This window comes from Ailuropoda melanoleuca, chromosome 15 (genome assembly GCF_002007445.2).
Source record: "Ailuropoda melanoleuca isolate Jingjing chromosome 15, ASM200744v2, whole genome shotgun sequence".
Taxonomy (NCBI): Eukaryota; Metazoa; Chordata; class Mammalia; order Carnivora; family Ursidae; genus Ailuropoda; species Ailuropoda melanoleuca.
This window is the reverse complement of record NC_048232.1, coordinates 65459901-65477992: the sequence shown is the minus strand read 5'-3', so window position 1 is coordinate 65477992 and position 18092 is coordinate 65459901. Positions and strand designations below refer to the sequence as shown.

Here is an 18092-nt window from a genome sequence, read left to right as displayed (position 1 = left end):
AGTCTCTGTTTTTGAGTCCTAAGGACTTTGGAACAGATTCCACTATTGTTTTACTTATCCCCTGAGGGTGGGCCTCCAGATAGGGTGAAACCAGACAATTAGGATCTCAGACACCACCACCCTTCCCACGTCCCCTGGGGTGATGGGATGGGATGGTGTGGACTTGTCTTAAAACATGGTATATAAATAATTTCTAGGGGAAAGTTGACAGAAAAGAACATACAAGGAGAAAATTTTTTATTTTGCGAAAAGTGTAAATCCTGGTGAATTTATCAAGAAGTCAGTAGGAGGGAGAGGAGAATTTAAGGTCCACAGTGAAAGTATTTTGCTGATTCTGTGTGCCAAACACATTGCAAAAAGCTTTCAGTGTGTTATCTGATGGTGTGCAATATGAAAGTCTCATAACCCACTTAACAGATGAGGAAAATGAGGCTAGCCCAAGGAATGCAGTAGTACTGGGTCCAGTATTCTCTGATTATCAAGAGTGTGCCAGTCTCCTCCACATGCCTTACCTAGAATGCTCTTGTTGTTGGGAAATAATTACTGAAAGTGAACAAAGGGACTTTCCAGAGTAAAATTCAGTAAGATCTCTTGGGGACTTCTAAAATGAATGGATTGTGTTCGTATAGCACTACTGGAATAAGTTTAAAGGCTACTTAGAGTTGCAATACGATTTCCAGATATACCCTTTAATGTAATTACGAAGTTTGGAGATCAAAAGATTTAAGAGAATATCATACAGACTGTTTTAAAACCAAATATCTACCTAGCCACTTAGTTGTGGTGGGGTTGTTTTTTTGGTTTTTTTAAAACTGGCTAAGTGGGATAGGAGGAAGTGGGCACTTTGAGTTTGTAATTCTACATGGAAAATACAGTTTGTGATTTATGTTGTTTTAAAAAGAGAAGCACATGGGGGGGGAAGCTTTATATCAATTATATGTCTATGTATGTTATTTTTCCTTCTCTGACCCATAATAGGATTTCCGAGATGCAGTGGCCCATGCTTCCAGGCAACTTGGGAAACCGGTGATTGAGGACCGGATCCTAAATCAGATCCTGTACTACTTGCCTCAGCTGTATGAGCTCAACCGGGATCTCCTGAAGGAACTGGAGGAAAGGATGTCAAACTGGTAAAAATGGACTGACCAGCTTTCCCAGAGTCCTAATTTTAGATGAAGCCATAAGGGCCGTGCTTGTGACAGAGAGGTGGTGTTCCTTACATTGAGTTGTTTCGGTGTATTGAATTTCCTTGGCAGTTACCTGTAGATTGGTCGTTTTATTTTTTTTCCCTCAAGATTTTGTTTATTTGAGAGAGGGCAAGGGAGAGAGGGAGGGAGGGAGGGGGCAGGGAGGGAGGATGAGCCGGGGGAGGGGCAAAGGGAGAAGCAGACTCCCCGATGTGGGGCTGGATCCCAGGACCAGGAAACATGACCTGAGTGAAGGCAGACCCTTAACTGACTGAGCCACCAAAGCGCCCCTACAGTGGCCGAAATTCACAACCTTGATACACTGAGCTCAATTCTAGAAATGTTTAAATTCTTTGGTAATATTGCCTCAAAAACAAGAAGGGTCCATATTCAGCCAGTTTACCTTTCTGTATGTGACCTTTGATAATCAAGGTTTTGAGATTGAGGTAGTTTACTTGATATATTCACATTGAAATGTTTTTAAATGCTTTATTATCTTTTCTGGAATTTCATGAATCTTTGTTTACATTTTGGAAAACAGGCCATTTACTGAGATAATAAGTTTGTTTGGTTTAGAAAATTTACATGTATATGATAGCATTGTAAGCTACAGATTTCCAAACTGGAATACCAAAAGGTTAACTACTTCCTTGGGTTGTAGAAAGTAAGCAGACACTTTGGTGACATCTTCCGAAATATATAGAAAATTTGTTCTAGGGATTTTGAATTTATTGTCCCTGGGGAACCCCAAATGATTAGAATAGCAAAATAGTGTCACCTACTTTCATGATCAAAATCTCCCTGTAAGCTTTCTTTTCCAGAAAACTACGTCTTGTCCGTTTTGGAAATACCATGCCTCTGCATGTTGGGAAAATATGTTAGATGAGTGATTAATTCATAGCTGCAGCCTAAGTGTAAAATAACACAGGGTTAAGGACTGAGGAATGACTAAAAGGTATTTTAAAAAGTCATGATAGAAATAAAATGTGATTACAAAGAGTTTTCCTGTACATACTTTGTCATTCTTTTTTTTTTTTTAAGATTTTATTTATTTATTTGACAGAAATAGAGACAGCCAGCGAGAGAGGGAACACAAGCAGGGGGAGTGGGAGAGGAAGAAGCAGGCTCATAGCAGAGGAGCCTGATGTGGGGCTCGATCCCATAACGCCGGGATCACGCCCTGAGCCGAAGGCAGACGCTTAACCGCTGTGTCACCCAGGCGCCCCATACTTTGTCATTCTTACAAAAATTATCTTAAAGTTACTCAGTTGCCTTTCAAAGATATGCGTATTTATGAAAGCGGGTGTTATAAAAGGCTTAAATTTATTTTTTGCTTGTACTAAAGTTTTCTCGAGTTTAGATGGATAGATGTTCTGCGTTAAAGTATTAAGCATTCCTAAGAAACAGTCGAAATTCATGAAAGGGACAGCTGAAATGATAATTATGGGAAAAGCTACACTTATTACTGACGTAAAAGTCTTCTAATCCTTGGATCAGATATTTTCTACTTAAATATTTTTCTCTTGGGGCCTTCAAGTTAGGACATACTGTTTGATTTTAGTATGCTTTCTAAAATAACGTTTATTTTTACATTGGTTTTTAATAACTGTTGAGATACTTCATTTCTGCCTTCAGCAAGGTTCAGAGTTATCTACAATGTGCTGGTCAGGCTCTAAGCATGGCAGAAATATCACATTTTACAAAATATATAAGGCTCTTGCCCTGATAGAGTAGATGTTTTAGTGGGGGGAGAACCAGAAAAATGGACAAGAAACATTGGATAAAAGCAATTTCTGACCTGGAAAGATGTAAAGTAAGATAATGTGCTGGCAAGTGAAGATTGGGTGGCGAGGAAGGCCCTCTGAAGAGGCATGGCACTTTAACATAGCATCTGAACGAAAAGGAGGAGCTGTACAGGGTTTCCTATTTCCAGGCCTGCAAAGCCATTAGTAAAAGTTTGTAAAGTGGGAATGACTCTGTATGTCAAAAGAATATAAAGAAGCCCAGTGTGGTTGGAGAGTACTGAGAAAGAAGGAGAGAAGTGTGAAATGGGTCAGAAAAGTAGGCAGCAGCAGGACCAATGGGGCTTTTTAAGCCAAGGGAAGGAGTTTGTTTTTCCTGCTGAGTCCCATAGGAGGCCATTGGAAGTCACATGGTGTAAGAGAGGTTTTTAGACTCTCTGGTTGCCCAGAAGGATGAGATGGTAGAATCACGGAGACCGGTCAGAGGGCTGGCAAAATCCAGGCGACGTGATGGTGAAGAGTAGGCATTTGGGGATAGGAGATGTCTTAAAAGAAGAGAGAAGAGAAAGAACTGAAGGCTTAGACTTTTTGGATATTGGATATGTTTTGGATACATTAATGACTCTTTTTATATTTTTGTGTCTCTCTTCTCTATCTTAGGACTGAACAACATAGAATTGCTGATATCTTTGTAAAGAAGGGACCATATCTAAAAATGTATTCCACGTACATCAAAGAATTTGATAAAAATATAGCTTTGCTGGATGAGCAGTGTAAGAAGAACCCAGCTTTTGCTGCTGTTGTTAGAGATTTTGAGGTATTTTTGCTCCCATATAATGTTGAACCCTCTTTTCTTCGTTTGTTGTTTTTAAAGCTGTAATAATTTGCAATCATTGAGAACAAAAAGATATTAAAACATAATCCCTTCAAAGTCAAAGAGGGAATCGAGTAAATTAAAAGGCGAGAAATTGTGTACAAGATTTAATTTTGAAAAATCTATGATTGCATGCTGGAATATGTTGATGGGTCTCCTTTTTTTTTTTAATTGTAGGGAAATACACATAAAATAAAACTTACCATCTTAACCGTTTTTAAGTGTATAGTTCAGTAGCGTTAAGTACCTTCACATTGTTTTGCAACCAATCTCTACAACTCTTTTCATCTTACATTGCAAAACTGAAACTATGGCTAAAACAACACCCCATTCTCCCCTCCCCCAGCCCCTGGTGACCACCATTCTACCTTCTGTCTCTGAATTTGACTACTCTAGGAACATTTCTTATTTTTAACTCAACCTTTCCTTTTATTCTTCTAACAACTAACCTACATTGAAGCATAGGAAATATAATTTGTTTCCATTCAGATAAATATCACAAGTTCAGTGTCGAAGTTAAGAAAAATTAATGACTGTTTATGACCAAAGCATTGTGTTTGGACTCAAAGCTTTGAGAGTACAAGCCTGATTTGATTGGGGATAAATGATATTAATACATCTCTTAAAAATAAGTTTTAACTAAAATTTTATTTAAGTCCTTCTCCCAGTCTTGGATAAAATGTGAATTATTATGTTTTAATACTCATTTCTCTCTTTGTAGCTAAAAAAAAAAAATCAGCAAATTCCAGTCACACAAAATTAGAAAAGTTTTAGAAATATTTAAGATATTGCTGATTTCTTATTTATACATTAAACACATAATTAAGCTGAAAATCATTTGTTGTCTTTTTTCCTTTTTTTTTTCTTTTCCTCTGCTCTGATGTCTTCATGCTGTTAAGCAAGGAAGTGTGATTTCTATAGCTATGGCAACTGATAATTGACCCAGGTTTTCATCAGTGTCCAGTGCGTTGTTCCGTTGCCTTGGCAGCAAAAGAAAACATAAGACGGGGGAAAGTTAGCTGTCTTGGTTAATGATGCTTGCATGGTAGACGTTTTCTTAAATGCAGTATCATTATAACTTTCTAATTAATTCTGTGTACCAGACCCTAGAAGTGCGTATTTAGAAGAAGATGAAAAGATCCGAGCAAATCTAAGAAAACCCTTCCCCACCCGCCTGAGCTGTGGAATAAGTAGAAGTGCAGGACATCTTAGGACGCAGGGACATTTTCACCCGGCCATTTTGATGTCATCTCACAGTACATTCCTGTGTTGGAATGTACTCACAGAGTCTGCGAAAACCAGAATTGGGCAGAAGTGTCTGTTGCACATACTAAGGAAAAGCGCTTTAAAGGCAAAATGAAATGTCCTTTTGGTCAAGTCAGAATGGCTCTAGTATCAGATGTCTCTCTATACACCAATTTGGGAGCTGTCTTTTATAGCCACTCATCTGAAAAAGAAATTTTATGTCACTCAGGCTTATTAGAAAAGGCATGCTTAGCAAGGCTACTTTTCAGGTTAGATTTAATTTCTGCAATGCTCTCCACTACCACCAGTTGTTACCGTGGGTATATCGACTGTAGGCCCTGCTTATTATTTCAATCGCGTTCCCAGTAGCTTTATTTCTTCTGCCTTATCTCGAGGGCCATGCAGTTCTTTAGGGTTTGTTTGTGCTTGTGAATACGTTGGCAAATACTTGCCTCAGTGGCAGCTGCTGAGGATGGTGGGCTCTAACTGACTTAGAGCGCAGGCTTAGCCACCCCTGGATGTGAGAGTGAGCCCGCGACTTCAGAGACCTCCCTGCAGGAGAGGGTGGGCTAGGTGGTTAGTCGGCTATGGCTTCACTCTCAGCATAATAGCTGTGCCTTAAAACAAAGGGAGCTTCTCTGGGATTCCCCTTCCAGAGTTGTTGGCTTTCTAAAGTTTGACTTCCTGGGCACTTGAACCTGGATCCCCTGCTTCTTGAAAGAACGCTTGTGTTTATTTTGGATACGTTTTCCTTTCAGATGAGCCCACGCTGTGCTAATCTGGCCCTCAAGCACTACCTGCTCAAGCCAGTTCAGAGGATCCCCCAGTACAGGCTGCTGCTGACAGGTGGGCTGCTTCGACAGTTTGCCAATGACCTGCTAATGCTGCTTTTATGAAACTCTCCCTCTCCTCAGAACACCTCTCTTTCTAACACTCCAGTAACTCCTTGTCTAATACATGGATTTATGCATTGATTACAACCTCACATATATATCCCTAGAACTACACTTGACTCGGTTCTTTGATCATCCCTGCATGCATTCTCTGCTCTGGGCATTCATACATGTACGTCGTACCCTCCCAACCTCACATCCCTGCATCATTTTACCTGATTAATATTATTTATCCCAACAATGTCCTTTCCCAACCACTCAAGAATGAGTTATAGGGAGTCACTCCACCTATTTGTATAGCAACTGTTGTCCTGGTCACTTAGCTCAGAGGGTGTAAGGACTGATTAATGCGCTATGTGCATAGAATAGTGCTTTGGTCACAGTAAGTTCTAAATCAGTATCGGCTGCTATTAATAGTAGACCCTTATCATCATCGTCATTACTATGTTGTTGTCATGGTCATTTTATCTTCTACTAGACTGTAAGCGTCAAGATTACAGGGCTGTGTCTATCTCGCTTACTGCTATAATAGTAAAAAAATAAAAAGATGAAGAGGGGAAGGCTATGAGTGGAGTGAAGGCGTATACTGTGCTCAGGGCTTTATATTCATTGGCTTTCCCAAGTCTTCACCATAGCCATGCATACATCACAGTATTATTTACATAGATGTAATAATAGGTTTATAGAGATAAGTGTCTGGCATCACAGAAAAGCTAGTGCAGTCTCACACTAAGTGTAGTATCCAACACATGCTACTAGGTCCTCTGGAGTGTTTGCTGAAATATAGTGGATGTACAGCGAATTAATATACATATATAGTGTGCATTAAGAATTATGTCAAAATGGAGCACCTGGGTGGCTCGGTTGGTTAAGTGTCTGACTCTTGATTGCAGCTCAGGTCGTGATCTCGGGGTCCTGGGGTCAAGCCTGATGTCAAGCCCTACTCAGCTCAGAATCTGCTTAAGATTCTCTCTGTCTCCCTCTGCTCCTCCCCCTGCTCGCACTCTCTCTTTCTCAAATAAATACAAAAATAAAATCTTTAAAAAAAAGAATTCTGGGGGCGCCTGGGTGGCTCAGACGTTAAGCGTCTGCCTTCGGCTCAGGGCATGATCCCAGAGTCCTGGGATCAAGCCCACATCAGGCTCCTCACCTGGGAGCCTGCTTCTTCCTCTCCCACTCCCCCTGCCTGTGTTCCCTCTCTTTCTGGCTGTCTCTCTCTCTGTCAAATAAATAAATAAAATCTTTTAAAAATAAAAATAAAAAATGAATAAAAAATTCTGTCAAAATGGATAAGAATATCAAAATGCCACCACAACTATAAATCAATCTGTAGTAATTTTATCACGTAAATGGATTTTGAGGTACTTGGTTCCTATTGGTATTCTTAAAAAATGGTGTGCATGCTCCTTTCCTTTATCCTTTCTCATAAGCCAAGAACTGTGTTGGATAAGTAGGTAAATGCTAGAAAGCCAGGATTTCCTGATATTCCTTTAGGCAAAGCCTTCCTGGGTTACCTTTTAAAAGACAAAGTGCTGTTGAGGAAGGCCCACCTTCAGCATCAGGACCTGACTACCCTAGGTGTTTCAAGTGTTTACTTTGAATTTCTAACTGTGAATCAGATACTAGATTTTTCTCTGGAATGACATAAGGCAAACCACATAATTTGAGGATATCCTGTCCATTTGTACTTTCTTTCCTCTGCTTTTGGCAGAGATTTGGAATACACAGGACAAAAGGAAGTACTGATGCATGTGTTGTGTTTTTGCTAGATAAGTTCAATGCTGTATCGTAAATGAAGCTATCAGATGGCTTAGGCTATTTCTACAGCTGTGGAATGAAATACTGTTTTTAGTGGCAAAAGACTACCGTGGTTTCAAATGAGAGAAGGATGGAGCAGGACTCTGAAATTTTAATGTAAAAAATTTCCCCCCCACACTATGACTAATCTAAGTAAAAAAGTTACACATACATTTAATTTAGGATTCATGCAGAGTTTGGTTTTAGCTGAGAAATGATGAAGTAGCGAAAGCAAGTTTTTAAAAATTCTTTTTTAAGAGAACAGATTTCATGTGTTTTGTGATAGCAACATAATGTATGCTTGGGGTTGTTGTAGTTTTGAGCTTCCTCTTCTTTAATCTTAAAGCCATTTACCCCTCCTTTAAGTTGGAAAATCTCCATTATTTATTTATGTATGATAGACCCTCAGTGATTGTGGACTTACTGAAGGGTAACGGTGATAAGTGGATTGTTCAAGGTCACAGAGTCAGGACTGAAGTTTCATTGATTTCGTAAAGAAATAACATAGGAGAGCCTGGGTGGCTCAGCCCTTAAGCGTCTGCCTTCGGCTCAGGTAATGATCCCAGGGTCCTGGGGTCGAGCCCCGCATTGGGCTCCATGCTCAGTGGGAAGCCTGCTTCTCCCTCTCACACTCCCCTTGTTTGTGTTGCCTCTCTCACTGTCTCTCTCTGTCAAATAAATAAATAAAATCTTAAAAAAAAGAAATAACATAGGCTTCATGTTCTTCATCTTTTGCCTTTTCTTCCATTGATTGAATTTCTTCCTTTCCTCCAAACCTGACCTGAAATCCCCCCTTGCTTCTGAAGTCATCTCTCATTCCTCCAGTCCTCCTTGACCCTTTCTATTAGTGCCATGTGACCTAGCAGATATTTACAGTCATCCCCCCTTACTCGCTGGGGGATACATCCCAAGACCGCCAGTAGATGCCTAAAACCATGGATAGTACCACACACTGTGAATGCTTTTGTTTTTTCCCCTACCTACACACCTGTGATAAGTCTTCATTTATAAATTAGTCACAGTAAGAGATTAGTAACAATAATAATAAAATAAAATAATTATAACAATATACTGTAACAAACATTAAGTGAATGTGCTGCAAAATATCTTATTGTACTATGGTTACCCCTTTGTGATGACGTGAGATGATGCCTATGTGATGAGACAAAGTGAGGTGAGTGACATTAGGCACACATATCCTTAGGCTGCCTTCGACCTTCTGTGACATGTCAGGAGGATCAGCTGCCTCTGCTCGCACAGCAGTTGACTTTGCGTAACTGAAACTGTAGAAGGTGAAACTACAGATATGGGGGGACTACTGTATTCAGTGCCTTGTGAATTTGCTAATATTTTTCTAATTTGAATAGTGGTTCCTTAAATTGATTATAAACTCCTTGAGGTCAAGGAGTGAGTCTTTACCAACAATTGAGTGCACCCCAATTTATCTGGGTCAGTTTTGGTTACCTTGGAAGCCACTCAGGAAATAATTTTGGCTGCTTTTAAGCTCCGTTTAAAACATCTCAGTAGGGGCACCTGGGTGACTCAGTCGGTTAAGCATCTGCCTTCGACTCAGGTCATGATCTGGGATCCTGAGATCGAGCCCCACGTCGGGCTCCTTGCTTAGCGGGGAGACTGCTTCTCCCTCTCCCTCTTCCGCTCCCCCTGCTTGTGTTCTCTCACTTGTTCTCTCTTGCTCTCTCAAATAAATAAATAAAATCTTTAAAAAGGAAGGAAAGAAGGAAGGAAGGGAGGAAGGGAGGGAGGGAAGAAACATCCCATTAGCCAAAACTTCTTTAGCCTAAAGGACAACATTGAGATAGAGAATTTCAGAGATGATGACTTCTTCTAAATGGAAGTCACATTCAGAGAGGTTGAAATGTCCTTCCCAAGACTACACAAATGGTATTGGTTGAAATGTATGTATGATCATATAATCCTAACGACATATGGAGATTGTGATACTATGGTTTTGTTTTATATTTTTTTTAAAATTCTGATTCTCCAGTACTCATTTTTGTGGTGTTCTGATTGCTACTTTGCAAGGTATTTCTTCAGTTGCTCTTAAAATGCCCCCTGTCTCTGTGCTTAAACATTTAGAAGTTGGATTTTAAGTCTTTAAGTTTGCATCATGATAGTTAACTGGGTCCTCATCTTTGGATAAACAAGCTCAATGTTTTAATCCTCTGAACAACCTTGTGGGATAAATACTTTTTTTTTTTTAGTTTTCGTTTTAGAATTTGGAGTAATTCCAAGTACACAGAATATATAGGAGTAGAGAGGAACAGTGAGACTATCTGGGGCAACTTTTAACAACTTTGATTTATTAATGAGTTTTAACAACTTTGATTTATTAATGTCATTTATTAATGACAAGAGGAAGGATCCCTGCCTGACTTAGGGTAGTTTTGTGCCTACCTTCATTTCTTAAGAGGGGAAGATTGAAAAATGTTAGAGATGAAGTACAGATAAGCTAGGATAGTTTCTTTTGGAATCCTTTTAGAGAGAGGTGAATGGAAATTCCCAGATACAGCGACCTGCCCCTACTAGTCAGACAACCATCCTATTGTCTTGCAGTGTTTTCTTCCCGGACATAATTTGGGCTTCAACTGGGTATTCTACTTAGGCTTTCCTAGTAAAAACACTTCAACTAAACTCCTGGTAGTACTTTTTTAAGCTCAACCTAAAACAGGATTAAAGAAAATGCGTATGTTGTATGATGAATGCTTAAGATTAGAATTAGCTTTTTAAAAAGGTAAAATAAAGCAAATAATTTACTTAATGTAAGTAGAAAAACTTGTAAATTTAACCTTTATATTGGCCATTCAAGGCAAATGGATCTAGCCAGATCCTGAAATCTGCCTGGGGCCCACAACCTACTTCAGGTTAGGAACTGAGAGTCTCGTGGCAGCAGTGAAGAAGCAACGGAAGGAAACAGGTGCTGTTATAGGAGCAGCATTAATTCTTTTTTTTTTTTTTAAGATTTTATGTATTTATTTGAGAGGGAGAGTGAGCGAGAGAGAGCACAAGCTGGGGGAAGAGGCAGGGGGAGAGAGAGAAGCAGGCTTCCCTCTGAGCAGGGAGCCTGATGTGGGGCTTGACCCCAGGACCCTGGGATCATGACTTGAGCCGAAGGCAGATGCTTAACCAACTGAGCCACCCAGGCGCCCCAAGGAGCAGCATTAATTCTTTACTTCTGCTTATGTTCTTCCTCATGTCTTCAGTGTTGAGACCGTCTTTATTATCCTGACTCTGGGCCTGGTGTAGATTCTGGCCCGTAACAGGGACTCTAACAAGCTAAAAGGCTTAGGGAATTAAGCCTTGTCCCTTTTCACAAGGTTGAGAATCCCCTGAATGTTGATGGATGAATGGGTCAATAAATTGTTGAGAGTTAAAAACACTCTTCCAGTTACCCAGGCACAAAATTATGGAAAGGATTCTGAAATGCTTCCCTTTCCTGCTCGCTCCTCTGTTGTAGTATCTGCAGACGCGTTTTCCCCTGCCTCTGCTTCCTGCTCTTTCCATTTCCCTTGTTATGTTCTAGACCAGGCCTTTCTTTCTCTTTTTTTTTTTTTTAAAGATTTTATTTATTTATTCGACAGAGATAGAGACAGCCAGCGAGAGAGGGAACACAAGCAGGGGAGTGGGAGAGGAAGAAGCAGGCTCATAGCGTAGGAGCCTGATGTGGGGCTCGATCCCACAACGCTGGGATCACGCCCTGAGCCGAAGGCAGACGCTTAACCGCTGTGCCACCCAGGCGCCCCTAGACCAGGCCTTTCTAAACTCACACCAGATTGTGGCAGTATCTTCCTTCTGGTCCTGCTACCTCTTATCACCGCCACCACCCCCACATTGTCACTTCATCTTTTTTCCAAGGACACCAAAAGGAAAAACCTACTCTTCCCGAGTCTCCCCTTTACTCACATGCCACCGTCGTTCTCAAAGGACCGACACCAGAAAGGTGGTTTTGTCCCACACCAGGGAATTCTCTTTGACACCAGCGAGGTGTCCTACCATTTGATTGAATTCTGGCATGATCTACCTGGAAATAGTGTCCAGTTCTACGGAGTTCGGGGCTCAGTCCCATAAGACTGCCCCCCTGCAAACTTCACATGCAGTTCGCAAGTCCCAAGCTGTCACCTGTAATTTCTGATCAACTGGCTATAAATCTGGGGGCTCCTGATCCCCTCCTTGGGTTTGATAATTTGCTAGAATAGCTCGTAGAACCCAGAGTAACACTTATTTACATTTGCTGGTTTATCACAAAGGGCTAGGATGAAGGTTACAGGTGAGCATCTGGATGGAAGAGATGCACAGGGCCAGAAGGTATGTGGAGAGGACCTTGGAGCTTCCTTGCCCTCTCTGGGCACGCTGTCCCAGCTGCAGGTGCTTAGCGACCAGAGCCTCGAAACCCTGTCCTTGGGGACTTTTTTGGAGACTTCATCACATGGTCATGATCCATTATTATCTCTGCTTCTAGCCCTCTCCCCTTTCTGTAGGATGGAGCATGGAGCTAAAAGTTCCCAGTTTATAATCATGGCTTGATCTTTCTGGTGACCAGCCCTTATCTAGGAGCTCTTCAGGAGCCCACCCAGAGTCACCTCATTAGAACAAAAGACATTCTTATCACTTAGAAAGTTCCAAGAGATTTAGGAGTTCTGTCAGAATGAGCATCAAAGGCCAAATGTTAGGACAAAAGATGCTCCTAGTGTTCTTATCACTTACAAAATTACAAGGGTTTAGGAGCTCTGTGCCAGGAATTGGGAGCAGAGGCCAATATATATTTTTTCTGTTCTCTTGCAGACCTACTTTATTTTGCTTATTAGGAAGGTTGAAAATTTACTCTCCCTACCATAATGGGAGATACTTGTCATTTGTCCAAACCCATAGAATGTACACGAAGAGTAAACCCTAACGTAAGCCGTGGACTTTGAGGGGCTTGGGATAGGTCATCCATTCTAACATACCACTCTGGAGGGGGATATTGATAGTGGGGAAGGCTGTGCCTATCTAGGGCAGGCGGTGTATGGGAAATTTCTATGCCTTCCTCTCAGTTTTGCTGTGAACATAAAATTGCTCTAGAAGAATGAAGTCTTAATTTAGGGGGTGGGGGGAAAAAACCTTATTATTCACTATGAGGGCCATAGGTTATAACCCAGAATTTCCCAAACCTTGTTTTCCTTTGTTCTAGCTGTAGTAGTTTCTTTTTTTTTTTTCAAGATTTTATTTATTTATTTGACAGAGAGCACAAGTAGGCAGAGCAGCAGGCAGAGAGAGAGGGAGAAGCAGGCTCCCCACTGAATAGAGAGCCTGACGCAGGGCTTGATCCCAGGACTCTGGGATCATGACCTGAGTGGAAGGCAGATGCTTAACTGATTGAGCCACTCAGGCACCCCCAATGGGATGTTTTAAACGTAGCTTAAAAGCAGTTTTTTTACTCTCTCCTATAAACCTGTCCTCAAGGCCAGATTCTCTCTCTCATTAGTCACTATTTATATGGGCTGGCCTTGAGCTGGACACCTGTATACATTGGCAAACACCAAGGTGGTCCTTGCTCTCGTGGAGCCTGAAGTCCTCTTTAGGGCCACACCCAACCACTCAGGCTTCCACCCAGCTCTTCCTCTTCTCAAGTTCTGAAAATTAAACTGATCTCATCACTTGTCTGAGTGAATGTATTTTGAGGATTTATTTTTGTAAAGTGTCCCATTTTTTCTTTAAAGGGATCTTTTGTGCCCATTAAAAAATACATAAGTATTATGAAACAAAGTCCCTCTTTATCTTCTGCCATCCAGAGATGACTATCATAGATCCTTTGAGATCTTTTTTGTCTCTGTGTTATAGGCAGGATAAATTTTTTCAACCAAAAAAAAGCTTTTATTTGTGGAAAGTTACTACAGTGGTGTTGAAAAAAGTTGAATTAGTGAGGATCATGTCGAGAAAATAAAATGAAAAACATAATTTAAAAATTCCTCTGAAATATCTTTTCCATTTCTATATTTAGGGGGAAAAACAGTCCTTTGAACTTTGATTAAATTTGGATCAGGTAGTTTTCTTTGATCTTGTTCAAAATATTTATGTTGTAAGTGACTAATGACATATTATATTACTTTTCCTGTAATCTTTGCCTTTAGTCTGGGATGGTATTAACTCCCTCTAGGTTTTAGAAATCCAGGATTTCCCATGTTGGTAGAAAATGGGATATTAAAAACATCTGTTAGAGTGTTCTGAAGCTATTAATTTGAGCTATGAACGGGCTAATAAGCAGATTCAAGAAAAGGTCAGAATCATATTAATGCATGACTTTTAAAAAAAATCCTTACTGAAAAATTACACTTGTGCTTTAGCAAGTATTTGTTTTATAACCCAGGGCTAATTGTCTACAGCAAAAGTCATTCTAACACTTTCTCTAAGGCAGAACTTGATGAAAGGTGGGGCTGTCCCAGGCATCAGCCAAGGAATTTCATTTCTGAAGAACCCTAAGCCCCTGATGTAAGGCAGTTCCGTCCATGTGACATGGGAGGGTGATGATATTCAGAATTCCTGTTGTTATTAGCTCAGCTCTTGTTCTGTTGCAATTAATTTTTTTAAATTATTTATTTATTTATTTTTGTGAGAGAGAGTGCAAGAGTGGGCAAGCATGAGCAGGCAGAGGGGCAGAGGGAGAAGCAGACTCCCTGCTGAGCAGGGAGCCCAACTCGGGACTCGATCCCAGGACACTGAGATAATGACCTGAGCTGAAGGCAGACGTGTAACTGACTGAGCCACCCAGGCACCCCTGTTGCAATTAATTTTTAATTGTAGTTGTGAACAAGGTATTTTGAGGGATGATACTTAATAAATTATATCCATGAAATATTTTGGTACTGTGGAAATAAATATTTAGTACTATGGAAAGACTTTAGGATATAAGCATGTCTTACCTGCCTGATCTATTAAAATATAGCTTTTAAAATGTAATCTCACTTTATAGAACAGAAGTTCTTAACCTTTTTGGCACCTGGATCCCTGTGGTGATCTGGTGAGGCCTTTGGATCTCTTATAATAATTTTTTAAAGATACAGAATAAAATACATAAGACTAAAAGGAAACCAATTGGCCTGAAATGCAGTTATTTAAATAGTTTTAAAGTGTTACACAGTAATACATGTGCTGCTTTAATAATGCATTAGATAAGAAGACTGTGGTGGGTCTAAGAACTACCGTGACTTTGATATAGTGGTGACGGTAGACAATATTTTGAGATATCTGCAACATCTGTAATGTGATATAAAAAATGTGCGACTTCTCTGGTGGTAAAGTCACTGGTATCCTTGATGATACTGTGGTTTGTTGCCTACATTCACAGTGGAAGGATATTCTGTCTTTCACTTAGAGGTTAGTGAAAATATTATTTGTGTTTTTGTGTTTTGCCCATCCAGGGCTGCAGATCCCCAGAATCGTACCCATAGGCATTCCTACAAAGCCACTCCTTTTCCAGTTCTCAGTGTATATTTAACTCAGATTCCCTGCAGGTAGCCAAATGCCTCTGTTGCTGGGACTTGCCCTGCTGAACATCCAGCAAGCTGACTGTGTTGTTCAAGAGTTTTCCTCATAAGTGTTTGTCGGATTCGTGGGCTTCCGTCAGGAACTGTTCCACTGGAAGAGACACTGCAATTCAGTCAAACTTGAATTCACTTTGGTGTTTATCATTGCTGTATTCTCCTCTTGGCTGTTCTTTGGGTAGTAAAATAAAATATACTCATCTCCCTAACCGTATATCTGCTCTTTGTTGATAATCAGGGTGGTAAGACCCAAATATGGATAAGAACTTTAAGTGGGGCTTGACTGTGCCAAGACTGAGTCTAAACAAGTCTAAGTGACTTGCTTGGTACTGACCACATAGTAAATACAATAATAATTGTGTCCTTTCCTACTAGAATATAGAAGATTTGTGAGAGCAAAACCTTTTCCTGGGGCGCCTCTGTGGCTCAGTAGGTTAAGCGTCTGCCTTTGGCTCTGGTCACAATCCCAGTGTCCTGGGATTCAGTCCCACGTCAGGCTCCCTGCTCAGCGGGGAGCCTGCTTCTTTTTCTGCCTGCCATTCCCCCTACTTGTGCACGCGTGCACTCTCTCTCTCTCCTTCTGACAAATAAATAAAACATCAACAATTAAAAATGCATAATACCATTGCAAGGGTAGACCTATTAATTGAAAATAACTATTATTCTATTAATAGAATAAGGACATAACTTAAAAAAAACACCCTGTTTATAAGAATCTAATGTATGACAAAGTAGGAAGTGTAAGACAGTAGAAAAAGAAAGGACTATTTATTGAAAAACCTGTTCAAATTAGAAAAATTAATTAAGATTCATGCATCAGTGGATACACTAAAAATCAAAATGTAAATAAATAGGAAGAGCACACAGGATTTTTAGGGCAGGGAAAGTACTCTGTACGATACCATCATGATGGATACTTGTCATTTTGTATTTGTCCAAACCCATAGAATGTACAATACCAAGAGTGAACTGTGGGCTCTGGGGGATAGTCAATACAGGTTCATCAGTTGTAGTAAATGTGCCACTCTGGTGGAAGATGTTGATAGTGGGAGAGGCTGTGCATGTGTGGCAGCAGGAAGTGTATGGAAAATTTCTGTTCCTTCCCCTCAGTTTTATTGTGAATGTAAAACTGCTCTTAAAAGAAAAAGCCTTAATTAAAATAAAAACTAAATATAAAGCAGTAACCTATAGTAAAAACAGGAAAAAATGAAATGTGTTCTTTATTAAAACTCTAAGGGTAGACAAAGGAGGAGACATGGTTTTCTAAGCCCAGAAAAATAAATTATAAAGGAAAATATTGTTACCTTTCCACTGTTCTAAATAATGAAAACAGTGTAAAGGCTTAAAATACAGTCAAAAGATAAACATACATCAGAAAATATATTAGTAGCAAATATGAAAAAATTGCTTTTTCACTGAGAATATTAAAACTCCCATGTATATATGGACTAACGTAGGAACAAATAGTTCACTCAGAAAATGCATAATAAATACACAGTGGCATATCTAACATCCTCTGATTCATAAATATCAATTAAAACAAGTTTTCAGTTCCCCCCACTGCATCAGCAATAAAAAACAGAATACACATAACTGGATCATTTTGGTGAAATTGATATTCTCATGTATTTATAATGATTTTTTAAATTGGTATATCCCTTTAGGGAAGGTTTCTTATGATTTCTTTATTAGTACTTAAATAAAACCTTCAGTCCCACTGATCAGGAAATAGTCTGAACTATGGAAAAAAATATATCAAGATACTGATCAGTGTTACTTATAATTAAAATGATTACACAGTTAATTATTCAAGCCCGTTAACTTTCAAGAGTACAAAGGGTACTATTTATAGTTATGCATGGGCAATAGGTATACAGCAGAATCATCATGGGCAAATTAGGATATATGGCCATCCCATTTATAACAGCCAAAACAAGGTGACCTTAAAATGACCTAAAAGTCTAATAGAATACCTAAGTAGCAAATAATATATCCCTGTCATGCGATGTTATTCAGCTACTCCTGTGGGGGGAAAAAATATGTGGGCTAGAATACTTTAAATGGACTATGAAATCCTACATATTATTAAAATTAAGTAAAATCAAGCATTTAAAAACAGAAGGAAATAATTTTAAATCATAATAGTTATTTTAGAGAGATGTGCATGGTTTGAGTTTTCTCCATTATTTAATTTTCCAAATTTCCTGTAACACATTTAGAATTTTTTTAAAAAATATGCTTCATAGGAATGCCTGGGTGGCTCAGTTGGTTAAGCATCTGCCTTCAGCTCAGGTCAGGACCGAGTCCCACGTTGGACTCCCTGCTCAGTGGAGAGCCTGCTTCTTCCCCTGCCTGCCACTCCCCCTGCTTGTGCTCTCTCTCTCTCTCTCTCTCTCTCTCTCTTTCTCTCTCTCGCTGACAAATAAATAAATAAAATCTTTAAAAAAATGTATGCTTCATAATACACTAGAATGATGATCATTGCAGTTTTCCAGTCTGGCCCACCCTACTTATTTTACGTATGAGAATGTCGACACACAGAAATGCTACAGGGCATGGCCAAAGTCACATGCCTCAGCTCGAGGTAGCTGGACAGTTAAGAATCTATCCTCTCACCCAATGAGAGTTCTTGACCACTTCACCAAGCTGCCTTGAAGATGGCCGCAATATTTCTTGCAACGTAACACCAGACCTTTATTTTTGGTATTTAAAATAATCTGTACTTTGTTTCGGAAGTCAGACTTGTTGTTAGTGTCTTCTTTTAAAATTCGAATCTTTGGCAAAGAAGCTTATTGACTAGACTTACTGTTTCTCTG

General features: G+C 39.8%; 1 protein-coding gene across 2 annotated transcripts in view; it reads left to right on the top strand.

Annotated features, from left to right (window-relative positions):
* FGD6 (FYVE, RhoGEF and PH domain containing 6) overlaps positions 1-18092 on the top strand; it is a 110971-nt gene that overhangs the window by 62773 nt on the left and 30106 nt on the right. For both annotated transcript variants that reach the window (XM_002919242.4, XM_019799675.2), the window contains exons 6-8: positions 979-1130; positions 3590-3746; positions 5807-5894. In XM_002919242.4, the coding sequence (XP_002919288.1) occupies positions 979-1130; positions 3590-3746; positions 5807-5894 (397 nt within the window). The remainder of the gene's footprint in view (positions 1-978; positions 1131-3589; positions 3747-5806; positions 5895-18092) is intronic.